Source organism: Trachemys scripta, chromosome 19 (genome assembly GCF_013100865.1).
Source record: "Trachemys scripta elegans isolate TJP31775 chromosome 19, CAS_Tse_1.0, whole genome shotgun sequence".
In the NCBI taxonomy this organism is placed as follows: Eukaryota; Metazoa; Chordata; order Testudines; family Emydidae; genus Trachemys; species Trachemys scripta.
Genome location: NC_048316.1, coordinates 17,060,211 through 17,076,093, shown reverse-complemented (window position 1 = coordinate 17,076,093; position 15,883 = coordinate 17,060,211). Strand labels below are relative to the sequence as shown.

The 15,883-nt window shown below is 51.9% G+C and overlaps 1 protein-coding gene across 1 annotated transcript in view; it reads left to right on the top strand.

Moving 5' to 3' along the window:
• Window positions 1-14,158: 14,158 nt before the first annotated feature.
• CROCC (ciliary rootlet coiled-coil, rootletin) overlaps window positions 14,159-15,883 on the top strand; it is a gene marked incomplete in the record, with an annotated part of 61,912 nt that continues 60,187 nt past the window's right edge. The window contains 1 exon segment of the mRNA XM_034753255.1: window positions 14,159-14,452. Within this exon segment, the coding sequence (XP_034609146.1) occupies window positions 14,396-14,452 (57 nt within the window).

The following is a 15,883-nucleotide window of genomic DNA, read 5'->3' as shown; positions in this document are numbered from 1 at the left end:
CAGAGTTACCTGACCTGGATTAGACAGGCTCCGCTATGATTGTAGGAAATGATTCCCTGATTTATCTTCTTACTTCTTCCTGATATAGAGAAGGGCGCAGCTGGGCACCAGAAGTATATGCACTGAAATATCAAGACAGTTGCCAAAAGTCTGAGGGCATGGGGGGGAGGCACAGTAGAAAAGTGCTGGATAACAATGACCTTAACATCTAGCACGACCACGCAGCACCCAAGTGGACGGAAGGGTACGAAGAACCTGACACGGTGATGGGGTCTGTTGAACAGCTGGAGTGAAGGCTGGCAAGGTGGTGAGAAGAATGAATTGAGTGGAACATTCAGGGTGTAGCGTTTACGAGGCAGCACGTAACCACCAGTAGAATAGATCTGGCTTATACCCTACCCTGCTTCCATTGCCCTCAAGTGTCAAACCCCCCAGGAGTGAGGGCAATGCCGCCTGTCTCTTGCCAAGGAGCTAAGAGCAGAAGTGAGACTCCTGCACAGATGGGAACTTTGGAAAAAATCTGTCATCTGGCTGGCGCCTCCTGCTGGGGAGAGATCATAGCCTCCTAAGGGCCTGAGCTGAAGCCAATGGAAAGTCTCCCTTTGTGTTCAGTGGGCTTTTAAAGAGCGAGTGTGTGAGGAATACTGGTTTGGACTGACTGGACAAGCAAATCCTCTGCCCCATCTGCTTGCCCCGTCATGATCCCTCTCTTGCTGCTAATCTGCTGCTGTGTTAATTGGCTAATAAAGCCAGAAGGGAAAGGCCACTTTCTAATGTTGAGCAAGGGAGAAGGGTTGGGAGAATCCTGGAGCCCTGGGATATCCAGCTGGATTATTAGAGACATGTTATACCAGTGAGTCTTAGACCACATGCAGTGTCTCTAGGCTTGTCCCTCTTTTGCACCGGAAGTGAAAGCAATTTTTGCTCAAGACTGCTGAGGGCTTCACAGTACAAATAGATACAGTCTCTGCCCTGAAGAGCTTACAGTCCAAGGCCTTGATCCTGGAGATTCTTACTTGTGAACTGTGAGTGGGCCAGGTGGCAGGGTAATCTGCCCTTTAAGGGCAGTACTTCCCACTGATCATCCCTCCCCATCATATGGTGTGGCCCTTTAAGGGCTTGGGGCTCCTCAAGCTGTCACCTCTTGAGCAGAGACCCGTAGCTCCCTCCTGACGAGGTCTTTCCGGGCTCTGCCGTTCCCTGCCTACACTGAGATACCCAGCAGGACAGAGTGCTTAGAGCCCAGTGTCTCTGCTTTGCTTTCTCTTTGAAGGGTATGAACAGGGTAATTGTTTTTTCTAAGCAAGCACCTTTATTCTTAAGGTAAAAGCATGACAGAGAAAACTAAAAACAATAAAAGAACCTATGTGCATGCTCATAAGCTTACCAGAAATCACCCCCTGTCTACAAAAGGACTAGTCCATGTCAGTCCTTCCACCTCTCCACTGAGGAGCGGGGCCCTCCCCTGGGAGAGAAGGTCCTGTCTGTTGGCTGGATCAGAAAAAAGCCCCCGAGTCAGTTTAAACGCAGGCTGTTTATCCCCAAGCCCCCTCTCTGCTGGACTTGGGAGAATCCAGTTTGCCTGAGTACAAGTGAGCCTCTGCAGGAAATGGTGCCTCTCTGGAGGTGTTACAACCTGACAATCACCCCCCACTGTTCCTAGTCCCTGGGGAGCCATGGTTACTGTCACCCAGGGAATTCCTGACAATCCCTGGCCCTTAGTCATGCATAAACATACAGTGAGATCTCCCAAAGGTTTTGCAGGAAATTGCCATCTCTGTGTCAGGGGGCACTGGGGGGAGGGTGGAGAATTATCTTTTAGTCCTTGACACTAAGTGGTCACACTTGGCAGGTGTCATTTCCCTCCCCCCAACTAGAAGTTTGGGATTTAAAAAATTGTCACTTGTGGGTCTTAAGGGTGGGTTTGAATCCTTCCTTGGCACAGGGAGTGGGTCTGGGTGGGCCAGGGCCAGAGAACAGTGAGTGAGGAGTGGAGGCGTAGGGCAGATGTCTTGAGACTTCAAATCAATGACAGCAGCTCGCATCCCGCACCGTTACTGACGCGTTCATGGCCACAGTCGTGATTAATCTGCAGCACTGGCTGGTTCACCGAAGCCATCTGCGGCGAGAGAAACCCTTCCCGCCAAGTCTAAATTTATGAACAAAAACTGGCAAGTCCTGGGAAAACCGGACTGCTCTAGCAACGTGTGGCTGATGGGGCAGACAGGTTTTGTTTACCAGCCGCCCTGCGGAGTCATAACCCCTAGCAGCTAATGAGCTTAAGGCGGGCTGCACGTAGGACGACAGGCTGAGTTATGGTGTGGGCGGCTGGGTTCCTGGTACCTGGTTACCAGGAGGAATTCAAGGGGTTAGCGTGGCCATGCAGGAGCAGGCAGTGACCTTGTCCAACAAAAGAGACCTAACCTGAATGTCACAGCACTTCAGCATGTGCCGGGCTCTATAGTAACCAGCCCTGGGAGAGTAACCAACACGCCAGCAAACCCCAGAGCAACCTAACAGAGAGATCACTGCAGGTGAGTGTGGGCATGAAGGGGGAAGGAGAACGTGAGGTTTAACACTGATTGCACTCTGGGGCTGTGGTGGGAGCAGGGGCCGCCTGGTGAATGAGGGGTTAAATCCAGTTCAGCTTCCCTCCACCTCCTGAAGAGGTGCTCAGGGAAAGGGCTCTGAAGGTGGTTGATTTGGAGACAGTGGAGGGATTTCTTAGGGAGTTTTAACTTCCCATTGCCCTTTCTGCTGCAGCTGTTTGATGTCTTGTTGTTAACACTTCTCCTCAAGGATCAGACCTCGCTAACTGCAACTTGTCTGCTGGGTCACCCCACAACGCTGGGGAGGAGAGTGGATCTAACCCATCTCTGCAGAAGGGAAACTGGCCAGGGTGTCAATCTCCCTTTGTGAAATCTAGAGGAGACAATGTGTGTGAACAGTGCGTACGAACGTCCAGCAGTGGGACCATGTGACAGTTGGGGTTCTTGGAAGTTCAGGTGTAGCCCAGGCAAGAGGCATAGAGGGGAGGCCTTTTCGGCAAAAGCAAGGATTTTATTAGTGCATCTTTTTTGGCTGTTGCACAGAAATGTATCCCGGACCAAACCCCTCCAGCAATTTCTAAAATAAAAGGAATTAAAATACAGTTTTATCCCAAACCAAAATGGATCTTTGTTCAGCACTAAGAGGGGGCGTTGACACTACAGAATTTCACCCTGCCAAAACTATACTGCCACTAGCAATTGTGTAAGACCAGTGACAGGGATGAGTTTCATGCTATCAGGTTGAAGACCCCTGTGTGAGCTTAGTCTACGCACCATCATTTTCACCGTCGCTAGTACTTGTTAGTTGCACTGGTATTGGCAAACGGTTCTGCAGTCTGCTCACCCAGGCAAAGCAAGCCCTGGGTATAGATCTCTCTCTGTCTGTAGCCATGCCAGCTTGGGCTGGGCTACTGTGCGATCTCTCAAACGAAGCAGGGCCAGGCTTGGGTCAACCGTTGGCTGAGAGACCTGGTGATTCTCTAGGTGATGCTCTTCCCTCTGAGTTACTGCGGGCCCAGACGTAGGCTGCTTGGCTGATTTAACATGAGATGCTGCTATTAAAAAACAGACACACTATTTTCTTTTTCTGGCAAGAGTTTTGCTCATTCGCGCTCGTGTCTTGGCCAAATTCTAACCTGGTTAACCTGGGCTCGGTTTTGTCTGAGAATGGGTCGTGTATTGCTCTCAAGTAACACTGGATGGCTAGAAGGGAGCAAGATTAGAGCCAGTGCTACAAGATCTCTCTCTCTGCTACTCTGAAATCTCTCTTTGGGGGCAGTGCTTCATGCACAGCCAGTTTCAATGTTTGATTGATCGTTAGTTTCGCTTCCTGTCTCATGTGCCACCAGCATTTTTATATCACTCTTGGTTTCTGCTGCCACATCCTGGGGTTGCTGCCACTAGCACAGGTCCCTAGCCCTATGAACTTTCAAGAGGCCCTGGCCAGTGGCTCTGGGATTGTAGGATCAGGGCTTAAATTAGAACAAATTTATTTAGACTGTAAACTGTTTGGAGCAGGGAAAGGGGTTCACCGGCATGGGCTTCCCCAGCTGGGTGTTGGCTGGAATTTGTGGGCAGGACAGTTCCTTCTTTTCCTCCCTCGAGCCGGGGCAATGGCTAAGAAAAGCTCCTTCTTTACTTCCTAGCCCCCCGCGTGGAGCTTGAAAACAGTGGCAGTCAGGGAGGAGGCAGGCATGGAGCAAGGAGAGCTTGTGGTGGAGCTAGGGGTCTCTTTTGCAGATCCCATGTTAATGCTGGGCTCCGCATCTCTTCCATGGGGATACTGAAGAGGCCACCAGACAATTATGGGGAAGTGGGGAGAGGATAGGAGTGGGGCGGGGCCTGAGCATCGTTAATAGTGTTATTCTCAGGCCTTGGCGCTCTCCCTTCCTGGACAGAGAATCAGCCAAGGAGTAGAAAAAGGCACTGATGCACTTTTTGAAAACAGATTAAAACCTTCAGATTTTTCTCTATAAGGAGCCTCCTATTTTTTTAAGCTAGTCAATTTCAAATAAATTCAAGCTGGTGTCCCTTTAAATACATTCTGTGTCATTAAATACTCCAGGGAGGAAACCATTATAAATTTCCTTTCCTATACTGTTTTATAGTGTTAATGTGGACTGTCAAACATCTGCCACATTCCACCCCAGAGGTGGCTGCATTTTTGCACCATGTGAAATGATTCCTGTATATTGTTTAAGTTCTCTCAAATCCTTTAGGGCGAACACTGACTACTTACATTTCTATAACAATCTGCCACTGCCTGGCTATATAACCATGGGCATGTTTCTGCACCTCTCTCTGCTTTCGTTACCCCCTATGTATAATATAGGTGACACTTACGTTGACCCTGCTTTGTAAAGTGCTTTGAGATCTACAAATGAAAAGCATTGTTTGTATCCAAAATCTTAATACCTTGCTGGAGAGTTTTATTGCTGTAAAATGTTTGCGAGCTCTGAATTCAGGGCGTGTCATTGAGATGCCTTTCATCAAGAAACTAAACTTGTTTGGAGTGTAGAGTGACCAGATGTCCCGATTTTATAGGGACAGTCCTAATATTTGGAGCTTTTTCTTATCTAGGCTCCTGTTACCCCCCACCCCCGTCCTGATTTTTCACACTTGCTGTCTGGTCACCCTATTGGAGTGGAAGGGAAACACAGATGATAAATGAAAGTTGTCATCCAATCAGAGGGACAGAAATTACCATGTGCCTTAGCTGACCAATCATACAGCTCAAATAGCCAATTCTGTCTATCCAATGAGCAGTCAGATAGTTCCTCCAAAGCATCTGTAGCGTCCAGGTGTTTGTAAAAACCATTGGTTACATAGCTTTGCCTGGCAAACACGTTTGTAAACCTGATGTGAACAGAGAAGTAACAAGCTGAAAAAATGGCTACTTTCCTCCAACACATTGTTTGTAACTGACACCTCCACCAGCTGTAGTGATCTCACAGACCAGGGGGAAATGCCCGGAAGTCTGGCAGGTCTCCTGGGCTCCTTCGAGGGGAAGGATACAGTTAAGTAGGAATGGCCCAGTGCTTTTTCAAATGGGTCTTGAAACAGCAGCTTCCGGCTGCTAACATCTGCCTTGTGCATGATGCTTGAAGCAGTTTGCCAAGCTTGGGAGGATTAAACAGCTTTAAAACCGCAATGTAACATGCACGCCCAACCTCCAGCCGTAGCCTAGTCCAGTTACTGAGGCCTTTCAAGCTATAGTGATCAAGTTATCTGGTGAGAAAGTATTGAATTTCAAGAGTACTTGCAAGGTTAGCCTTTGTTTAATGCTGAGGAAAGTAAGTACATAGAAAGTACCATGGAGTACTAGATGGAGCTACTATAAGGTGGATGCATAACTGGTTGGAAAACCATTCCCAGAGAGTTGTTAGCAGTGGTTCCCAGTCATGCTGGAAGGACATAACAAGTGGGGTCCCACAGGGATCGGTTCGGGGTCCGGTTCTGTTCAATATCTTCATTAATGATTTAGATCAGTGGTTTTCAACCAGGGGTCCAGGGCCCCTGGGGGAGCCACAAGCAAGTTTCAGGGGGGCCGCCAAGCAGGGCTGGCCTTAGACCTGCTGGGGCCCAGGGCAGAAAGCCAAAGCCCCACTGCCTGGGGCTGAAGCCTGGGGCTCCAAGCTCCGCCACCCAGGGCAGAAGCCAAAGCCTGAGCAATTTAGCTTTGCAGGGCCCCCTCTTGCATGGGCCCCCAAGCAACAGCCCTGCTTCCTACCCCCCTAACACCGGCCCTGGCTTTTATATGCAGAAAAACAGTAGTTGAGGCATAGGGGGGCTGTGGACTTTTCATAGCATGCTGCGGGGGGGGGGGGCCTCAAAAAGAAAAAGGTTGAGAACCTCTGCTTTAAATAACAACCTGTCCCAGTCTCTCACTGTTTCCTTGTACTCCCCCAGGCTGTCTGTATCCAGCTGTTGTCTCTTGACTTATGCTTAGATTGTCAGCTCTTTGAGGCAGAAACTTTGTACAGCACCTAGCACCGTGAGGTTCTGGTCCGTGACTGGGGTTCCTAGGCATTAGGATAATACAAATCATATATAATAATCTGAAGCATGTGCATCCCAAACACAACAGAAGATATTGAGGGACTGGTAGCCAATAAGTGAAACTGACTAGTGCAGATGGGGGGGCTAAGCAGGCTACTCAAGGAAGCCAGCAATAGCCCTGGTGAAATGCGTGCTAGATGGCAACCGTTTCATAATGGCATGTGCTCTTCTGCTGTTAAACCCAGGCACGGATTGGGCTTTCGGTGCACTCTGGATGAGCCAGGAGCCGGTGCTGGACCAGGATGCTGGTGGATGGAGGGTGGCCCCAGTCCCCGTGCATGTAGATTGGACCCGGTTGAGGATTCCAGTGCACAGACTGGCCTCGTCCTACCGTAGGTTTTTTTATGGGGCATGCATCCCTGTGGTACCAAAGGGCTGCACTGGCTTCGGGGGGCCAAGTCCTCCATGCATGTATGGGGCCACTGGTGCACAGAGCCAGGAGGATGGGTGTATGGGGCGAGACCCCATGAAAACAAGAGTGGCCTGTACTGGGAGCATCCTGGGGTGGTGGGGAGACCCTGGGGCAGGGGCTTCACCCCCTTAGTTTTGGGAGGGGAGAATGTGGAGTGCACTGGGGGGCAGATGCAGGAGTGGGGTGGGGCCAAGGCATCCCCATGGGGTGGGACATGGAAGGAGGGAGACCCCACTAATGGAACATGTGGGGAGACGCTGCCCCAGGGGCATTGTGGGGGCAGCAGGGCAGAGCACCCCATTTGTGTGGGGTGTCCAGCAGCAGGTCTTCCCCCTCTCTGGGGATTGTGGTGGGAGGCCCTGTGGCTCTGACTGTGAAGGGGGAAGGGCAGGACCAGACCCTTGCTGGGGGCAGCTGTGTTTTGCCCAGCCACTGGTAACCCTGTAACCCTCCTTCCCCTCCCTAGCTCGCTCCCGCCACACCACGTAAATACAACGCTCTGCAACGGCTGGGGGCTCTGGCTCTGAACACGAGGATCCGTGTGACAGGCAGGGCACTAATGACCTCGCCGCCTGTCTCGGTGGCACGCCTGGCATCTCGCACATCCGGGCAGAAAAGCTGCTCCAGAGCTCTGTGTGTGGCTCAAACGCTCGTCTCTTTCACCCGCAGAAGCTGGTCCAATCAAAGATATTGGCTCCCCCGTCTCCCCCTCCCGTTACAGGGTCGGGATGATAGATTTATTGATGGACACTTGCAGGTGAAAGGTTAAATCCTAGAATCAGCAACACACACCTGGCATCGCTGTTCTCTGCGATGTCTTCTGGTGGGATCCCAAGCAAGGATCAGCACGCCACTGGGCTAGGTGCTGATCCCTAGCTCTTGTCTAGTGCGGTTCCTCAGCAGATCTCTAAGCGCTTTGCAAAGATTCAGTAGCGTTAGCCCCATGTTACAGAAGGGGAAACTGAGGCACAGAGCAGGGACATGACTTGCTCAAGGTCACTCAGCAGACCAGTGGCAGAACTGGGAATAGATCCCAAGTCTCCTAAGCCCTAGGCCACTGCTCTAGCCCCTAGGCTACACTGCTGAAGAGCACACGTGCAAGACAAAAAAACGGTCCCCCAAAAGCTTATTGCTATCCTACATTATGGCCCTTTACACCTGCGGCCTGTGAGCATCCAGCTTAATGCTGCTTCTTGGGGCGTGTTCCTGCTGCCGTGAACTATTCTGCTTACCGGAAAGCAGGGGAGGCCCGCACAGAGGGATTATATGTGCACAGTCTGAACAGTAATCACCCAGCCAAAGCGCTGCTGGGATCTGGATCAAGACTAAAAAGGGTCCAGATTTACCAAAACCCAGTCTCCTTCCCCATCACTGACTCATTGATCTTCCAGCTCCCATGACCTCCCCCTCCACCCTCCCCAGTTCCCGTCAGATGCTCTCGGCTGCCTCGATCCCAAGCCTCCCGCCTTAATCCCCCTGCTCCCTCCTTTCACGATGTCTGTTCTGCGTAAAACGCATCTCACTGCTGAGCCATCTGCTGCTGGCGTGTTTGTTTATCTGGGTGACGCTGAATCGTTGTGCTGCTTCTTACCGGCAGAGGGGAACCTACAAAGAGTGACTCGGAACAGACAGGGATGGGGGGGGGCTTGGGGGTTCCCTAATCTATATTTGATAGCACGGGAAGGGTCCAGATCCAGAATCACCCTGGTTCAGGCCTGCCCTGCTGCCCTGCAGGGTCAGCTCACAATATCATGAGCACCTCCGCCTCAGTTCAGCAGGGCTGGGCTTTCAGCAGGGCTGTCCGTAATCCCCAGGGATGTCCACAAAGCCCCCTACGGGAAGAGGAGGTGAGGTCAAGCCAGCAGAAGGGTTGGGGTTGGGTCTGTGACACGTGTACTCGTTCTGTGGGGGCTTTAAGTCGCCGGCTTCTTGTTTGGTTTCCTTGAGAGCACCACCCTTGTTTACAATGTGGGTCTCCTCTAAAAAGGGAATCTGGGGCAGTGGCCTGCATCCGATTGGCCCCGGGTGCGTCTCAGCATCACTGCACCACTTGTTAGACCCTCATATAGGGTCTAACTCCCGTTTCCCTGTAGGAGCCAAGGCGGCTGACAGAGGGGGGAGCTGGACTCTCTCATTCCTTGTGCGTTGTTTGCTAAGTTCTGGTCAGTTACACCTGCACAAGCAGTGGGCGTGGCACAGCTGTGGGGGGAGGCAGGACCTGACCTGTTGGAGCTCTGTGCCTGGTGATGTCGGAGAAGGAGAGGCCAGCTTGACTGTGCGTCCAGGGTGATTCTGCAGAGGTGGCAGTTAGGGGGAAATATTGTTTTCCCTTTGTAAACTGAACACCCCTCTCTCTGCCGTACGCACTCGCTGCATCTTGTCTGACACTGAGCCCTGGTCTTGCAATGTGCCTACCCAGGTGCTGCAGAATGGTTCTGCGTGGCCACCAGGGCACACTTGCCTGATATGTAGTGCAGGATCAGGGCCTTCTGCTGCAAGCTCATTGGTGTAGGGACTTTATGTTGTTTGTCCAGTACACCGTATGCTACGGCCCTGATCCTGATCTGGCCACCACTGTAATATAATAATAGGGATGGTCGAGTAGAGGCCAGTGAAAATCAGCCTTTTCATCCTCCTGGCATAGATTTACTGAGGCCCCGTCTACATCTTAAAACGGATCGACCGAGTTATGTCGCTCAGGGCTGGGGAAAATTTCGCGCCATAGTGAGGTCGACCCAACGCCCACTATAGATGCAGCTAGATCGATGGCAGGATTCCTCAGTCAGCTTAACTACCGCCTCTCGGAGAGGTGGGTTAACTGCATCCGCAGAAACCCCCCTTCCAGTGACGTGGGAGGCGTCGAGGCTACAGCGGCCCAGCTGCAGTGCCGGAGCTGCACAGCTGTAATGCGGAGGTGGCCGGGCTCTGCCCACTTTGTCGGCTCGTGCAGAGTTCTAGCCCATCTGCCCTTATTGACTTTCAGTGGGACCCCACTGGAGGCTCACCTGAGCCTTTCATCGTGTAAGGATGGGACTCCGCGGGGAGAAAATCCGGTGGCTTGGAAAAGCCCATCGTCCTCATCCCTCAGATGGCAGAAATCTTGCTGGGTCATGAGCTTTCCACCCTCTTGGACTGGGAGCCAATTGGACCTAGAAATCCGGGTTCTTCTGCCCTGAGATCTGATTTAGGCCTTTGGATTTGGGGGTTCGAATCCAGTGACTGCCAATAAAGTCTGGGGTGTTTGAGATCTGAGCAGTCAGCTCCAGAACCAATCTGTCTGTCGTGTGTTTCTAAAGGGACACCTACGTGTAGAGCACAGCAACATAGCTGGTGCTAACAGCATCCCAAAAGGGTGTTTCTAGTGTAGACATGCTTACAAGCAGAGACAGCAGGACTTCTGGGCTTAGCTGCAGCTGTTAATTTTTGCCTCGTTCATTCTCAGTTTATTTGTATGAGATTCTCTCCGTTTACAGGCTGATTTTAAGATGAAAATATTTGTTGTTTGGGAAGGATTCTTACCAACCTAACCTCTCTATGGACGGCCTCATGGGGAACACTGGGGTCTTCCAACGTTTGCTTCTACTTAAGGCCTTTCATTGTCAGTTAAAACAACGAGGAGTCCTTGTGGCCCCTTAGAGACCAACACATTTATTTGGGCATAAGCTTTCGTGGGCTAAAACCCACTGCATCAGATGCATGGAGTGGAAAATACAATAGGCGGGTATATATACACAGCACATGAAAAGATGGGAATTGCCTTGCCAAGTGTGTGTGTGGGGGTTGGTGCTAACGAGCCAATTCAATTAAGATGGAAGTGGCCTGTTCTCAACAGTAGAATACCAAGGAAAGAAAAGTCACTTTTGTAGTGGTGATGAGGCCAATGTAATCAGGGTGGCCCATTTCAAAGAGTTGACAAGAAGGTGTGAGTAACAGTTGGGGGGGGGGATTAGTTTTTGTAGTAACCCATCCACTCCCAGTCTTTATTCAGTCTAATTTGATGGTGTCCAGTTTACAAATTAATTCCAGTTCTGCAGTTTCTCTTTGGAGTCTGTTTTTGAAGGTTTTTTGTTGAAGAATTGCCACTTTTAAGTCTGTTATTGAGTGTCCAGGGAGACTGAAGTGTTCTCCTACTGGTTTTTGAATGTCATAATTCTTGACATCTGATTTGTGCCCATTTATTCTTTTGCGTAGAGACTGTCCGGTTTGGCCAATGTACATGGCAGAGGGGCATTGCTGGCACATGATGGCATATATCACATTAGTAGATGTGCAGGTGAACGAGCCGGTGATGTTGTAGCTGATGTGGTTAGGTCCTATATTTCCAGGTTTCACAAAAACGATTGTTTCATTTTTACTGATTTACAGCCGAATTTGGGAATACTAAGGTACATGAAAATGCTGTGTGTTAAGGAAATCCAATCCACTACATTAGGTGAAAGTGTTTATGTTAATAATAAGTCAGTCGAAGTGTTAAAAGCGAGGCTGTCTGTTAAAATAAGGCAATGTAGCGGAAGATGCCCGCATGGGTGAAAATACGGTTAGTGTCCAATTTGTGAAGTAAACCACAGCATTAAACTGCTTTGACTTTCAATACTTTTACTTTTTTCTATCCGTTGCTTTTTTACTGTCCTCCTGTCTCCCCATAGTAACTCTGATCTTTATCCTGAAAACTGTTAATTTCGATGTTAATAATCGATGTTCACACGCTGTTTAAGTTTTGTAATAAATACTGATAAGTTACCCGGAAAGTTTAGCAAAGTAACAACTGAAATCAAAGGGCCTCGCTTCTGCTTAAGCCCCATCAAGGTCTGAAAAGGCAGGATTCTTCAGCAATGGAGTTTGCCCACATTTGTATTACCATAGTAATGGAGGTTTGAAGTTGTCATAGAGACGGTTGCTTAGGGGTTGGGCAAAGCACCATCTCGCATCATATCCCTCTCCCCCATTGGCTTGATCCCCCCTTCTCCCCGCTCCAAAGCTAGGTTACTCTTGGGTCCTAGTGCACCCTGCTTTGCTTTCAGATGATGATGTTGGTGACCCCAGAGATGTCCCCTTTGAGCCTTGTCCACCAGAGGGCAGGTTAGCTGAGGCAGTGGTGATAACACCAACGACTGGCCCCCGTTAGGGTTTGCACTATCACTAGCACCAGCAGAGCTGCACCGGTGCTAGTGCAACCATGGGAGAGTCTTCTAAAAATGCTCGTGTAAGAGACAGCTGTGAAGTGTAAAGTTAGGGTCCCAGCTGTGAGCCCAGAAGGACGGTGTGAACCTGTGTCTTTGGGTAGGTCTACCCTGCGATCGGAGGTTTGAGTGCAGCTCGGGGAGGCGTGCCCATTAGGAATACGGCTAAAGAAATCAGTGAAGATGCAGTGGCACGGGCTTCAGCGTGGCCTGTGCGAGCCCATCTGGAACCCTAGGTACAGTCTGTGCCAGGGTCCATGCCACTGTGTCCTCACTGCTGTTTTTAGTTGTGCTAGCAGGGTTAGAGGTAGCACCGGTACGCCTACCTGAGCTGCAGTTACCCAGTGCAGCGTAGACATCCCTTAGATGCACTATACCTTGGTAGGCAAGAGGACGCAGTGTAACCCGATTGGGGCAGTATAATGGCCTTTTTGTGCCATTTGCTTCAGTTGCTGGAAACCCTGCTGCCCATCCCTCTGGCTTCTCAGGAGACCAGGTGGCTAGGTTGAAGCTGCCTTTATTCAAGACGGTGTCGCTTAGTGGGTAGAACAGGACACAGGGAGACGGATTCACTGAGTTCCATTTCTAGCTTCTCCCACCAACTTTGCAGGGTGACCGAGGGCGAGTCCCTTTTGTCTTTCTGTGCCTCAGTTTCCCCATTTGTAAAATGGGTCTAATACAATCCACCTGCCAGAGGTGCTGTGCGGCTTCATGAGTCTGTAAAGCTCTTCCTGGGCAAAAGGCTCCCGAGAAGGGCAAAGTATTAGTCTGATTCTCCCCGGCCGTTAGTGGCAGGGGGCACAGAGGGGAGGGGCACGTTTGAGAGTGCTGTATGTTTTCACGCATAGTGTGATTTACAGCAAAATTCTCAGGCCTTGGAGAGGTGCTGGGTTTTCTAGCAGGTTGATTTCTCTTCTGGACCCTTCCTGGGGGCTTAATCTGTCACACCAGCCTTTGACTAGCCGGAGTCTGATCACATGAATCCGTGTTCCCTACTAGCTAGTAAAAGGAAGGAGCTTTCAGGCCTATGGTGCCTGAGAGATTCCCGGATGCTGGGGATGGCAGGTGCTGGACTGGATCAGTCTGTCTGTCCCAGTATCCTGGCTCTGACAGTGGACAGCTTCAGAAAAAGGTTCGAGACCAGAGGCAGATGACAGTTTTGTGGGGCCCTGGGCCAGAGCAAGTGGGGGCCCTGCCCCACTCCTTCCACCTGCAGTCCTTCCCCCCCCCCTGCTGCTGCCAGGGAAATGGGGTCAGGTTTCCCCCGCTCCCCAGCAGTAACGTCGGGTGGGGAGAGTAGGGCAAGTCCCTGTTCCCTGACCCCGCTCCCTGGCAGGGCGGATGGGCGGAGCGGGTTGGGATGCCCATTTTTCCAGGCCCCCCCAAATTGGCTGCGGGCCCTGGGCACGGGTGCTGTTGGCCCACTGGCTAATCCATCATTGTTCAAGACCCCTCCCCTTCAGGGGGCCGATGTGGGGTAAATTGCCCTCCACACTGGGTCTTATCCTGATCTTTAATAGTTAGAGATTACCTTAAGCCCGGAAGCACGGGGCTGAATATCCCTCCCACAGTTTTCCTTGTCAGTAATGGCAACTGCATAGTCTCCATCCCTGTAGAAATGTCCCCTCCCAGTTTGAATCCTAAATTCTTGGCCTCAGCATAACCCTTTACCCTGTCCACACTCAGCTTTAAAACGTGTGGATTAACGTGTTTTAACACCCTTTGATCCTAGTCTCCCCAAACTCCTTGGGGGCACCTGTAACTGTAGAACCCACTCCCCCTCCAGCACTCAGGGCTCCTGCGGTGGCTAAAACCAGCCCAAAGCTCGTAGCCACGTCCAGGGCCCATGTCTCGCCTCTCTGCGGCGGGCGGCTGGGGAGCGCTAGGACCCCAGGGCAGGGAGAGGATGGCCATGAATGAAATCTCCAGGAAGGGGCGGGATCCCTGGGCCGCCTGCCCGCCTCCCGGGCCGCCCTGGGTCTCCCTGCCCGGAGGGTCACACGGGGGAGCGGGACTTCACCCGAATCCTGAGTCCCCGGGCGCTGCGCTTTGGGTGCGGAGCGGGCGCTGCCCGGGGAAGGGCCCGCGGGGGCCCCAGGCGATGGGACGCCCCTGAGCCGCTAGCAGCCGGGAAGAGGGGCGGGGAGGGCTGGGCCGGCTGGCGGGGGGCTCGCGGATTTCCCGGGGACCCCCCCATGAGCGCCCCCGAGCGCGCAGCGGACGCCGAGCTGAAGCTGGAGGCGGTGATCCAGGTTGGTGGGGTGGTTTCGCTTTTCCGAGGGGCTGCTCGGGTTGCGGGGCGCCAGGCTGAAAGGACCCGGGCAGGGACTCGGGGGAGGAGGGAGCGCCCGGTTCTGGTCTCACTCCGGATCGGAAACTCCTGGGTTTCACGCGCTTCCTCGCCTTGCAAGCGGAGCCTGTACGTGTGGCACCGACCGACTCCCCCTCTCCCTGCTGTGGCTCAAGCCAGCCCCGACTTCTGAGCCATTTTACACCCCCCAGGGCCGGGAGAATTGCTGGGGGACCCAGTGCCTGATTCGGGTTTCACACCGGTTTCACACTGATTTCAGTGGGGCTGCTCGCGATTTACACTGGGGCCAACGAGAGGCGAATCAGGCCCCTGGTATATTCCAAAGACCCCTCTTTGCCCTTTGTCTTGACTGTTTGGGTAGCAACAGTGTGTGAGCCAGTCCTGAAAGGCCTCCTTGAAAATGCTGCTCGCTTGGATTAAGGGTGAGCTGCTAAGCTGATGAATTTTTTTAGGATATATATGTGAAGCTTGAAAGGTTTTTTTCTTTCCCTCCCCCCTTTGTTTTTTAAACCGTACAATATCTGGAATATTATATCTTGCCTTCCCAGTTGTCGTTTGGACAGCTAGAGACAGGGTGGGAGATGTATGGGCCAGTTATTAAAGGGGCGCCCGTGTAATTTAATCCATCCTGGAGTGTTTGTCTCCCAAGCATGTGCCAGACATTGGAGTTATATGCGTGATTTTTAAAAAAACATCGTTGCTCGGGTTTGATGCTTGTAATCGCATCATCCTCGAAGTTCTCCACCTGGCTGCAGAGTCCTCCAGTAAGGAAAGAAGCAGAAAAGCCCAACTTTTCTACCCCCCTGTGCAGATCACCTGTCAGCAGGGCCGGCTCCAAGGTTTTGGCCGCCCCAAGCAGCCGAAACAAACAAACAAAAAAAGCCGCGATCGCGATCTGAGGTCCGAATTGCCGCCGAATACCTGGACATGCCACCCCTCTCCGGAGCGGCCGCCCAAAGCACCTGCTTGAGAAGCTGGTGCCTGGAGCCGGCCCTGCCTGTCAGCCCCTCGACAGGCTCGAAACGGGTGCACACGCTGGCACCTGATTGGATTGCTTTGTATTAGGGCACTGTTTTTATCCCCTGAAATGAAAGCTGCAAAGGAACCGGGTTCGGAGGCAGGGCTGGGTCTGACTCCCAAGCCCATTCCAGGCCAGGGGGAGAGCCTCTCTGGAAAATACCGTAGAGCTCTCGGGTGTGAGGTGAGCCAATGGGTAAAGGATGCCTGTCCGTATTGCCCTGGCAGGGACGGGCGTGGCGGGGCAGGGAGAGATTAGGTCCGTGTTTGTAAGGGCTTCTTGGGGAGCTTGCACCTAGAAAGTGTTTGCAAAGTGCTTTGCCCATTCCTGGGTTCTGGGGGTGTCACAGCTCTG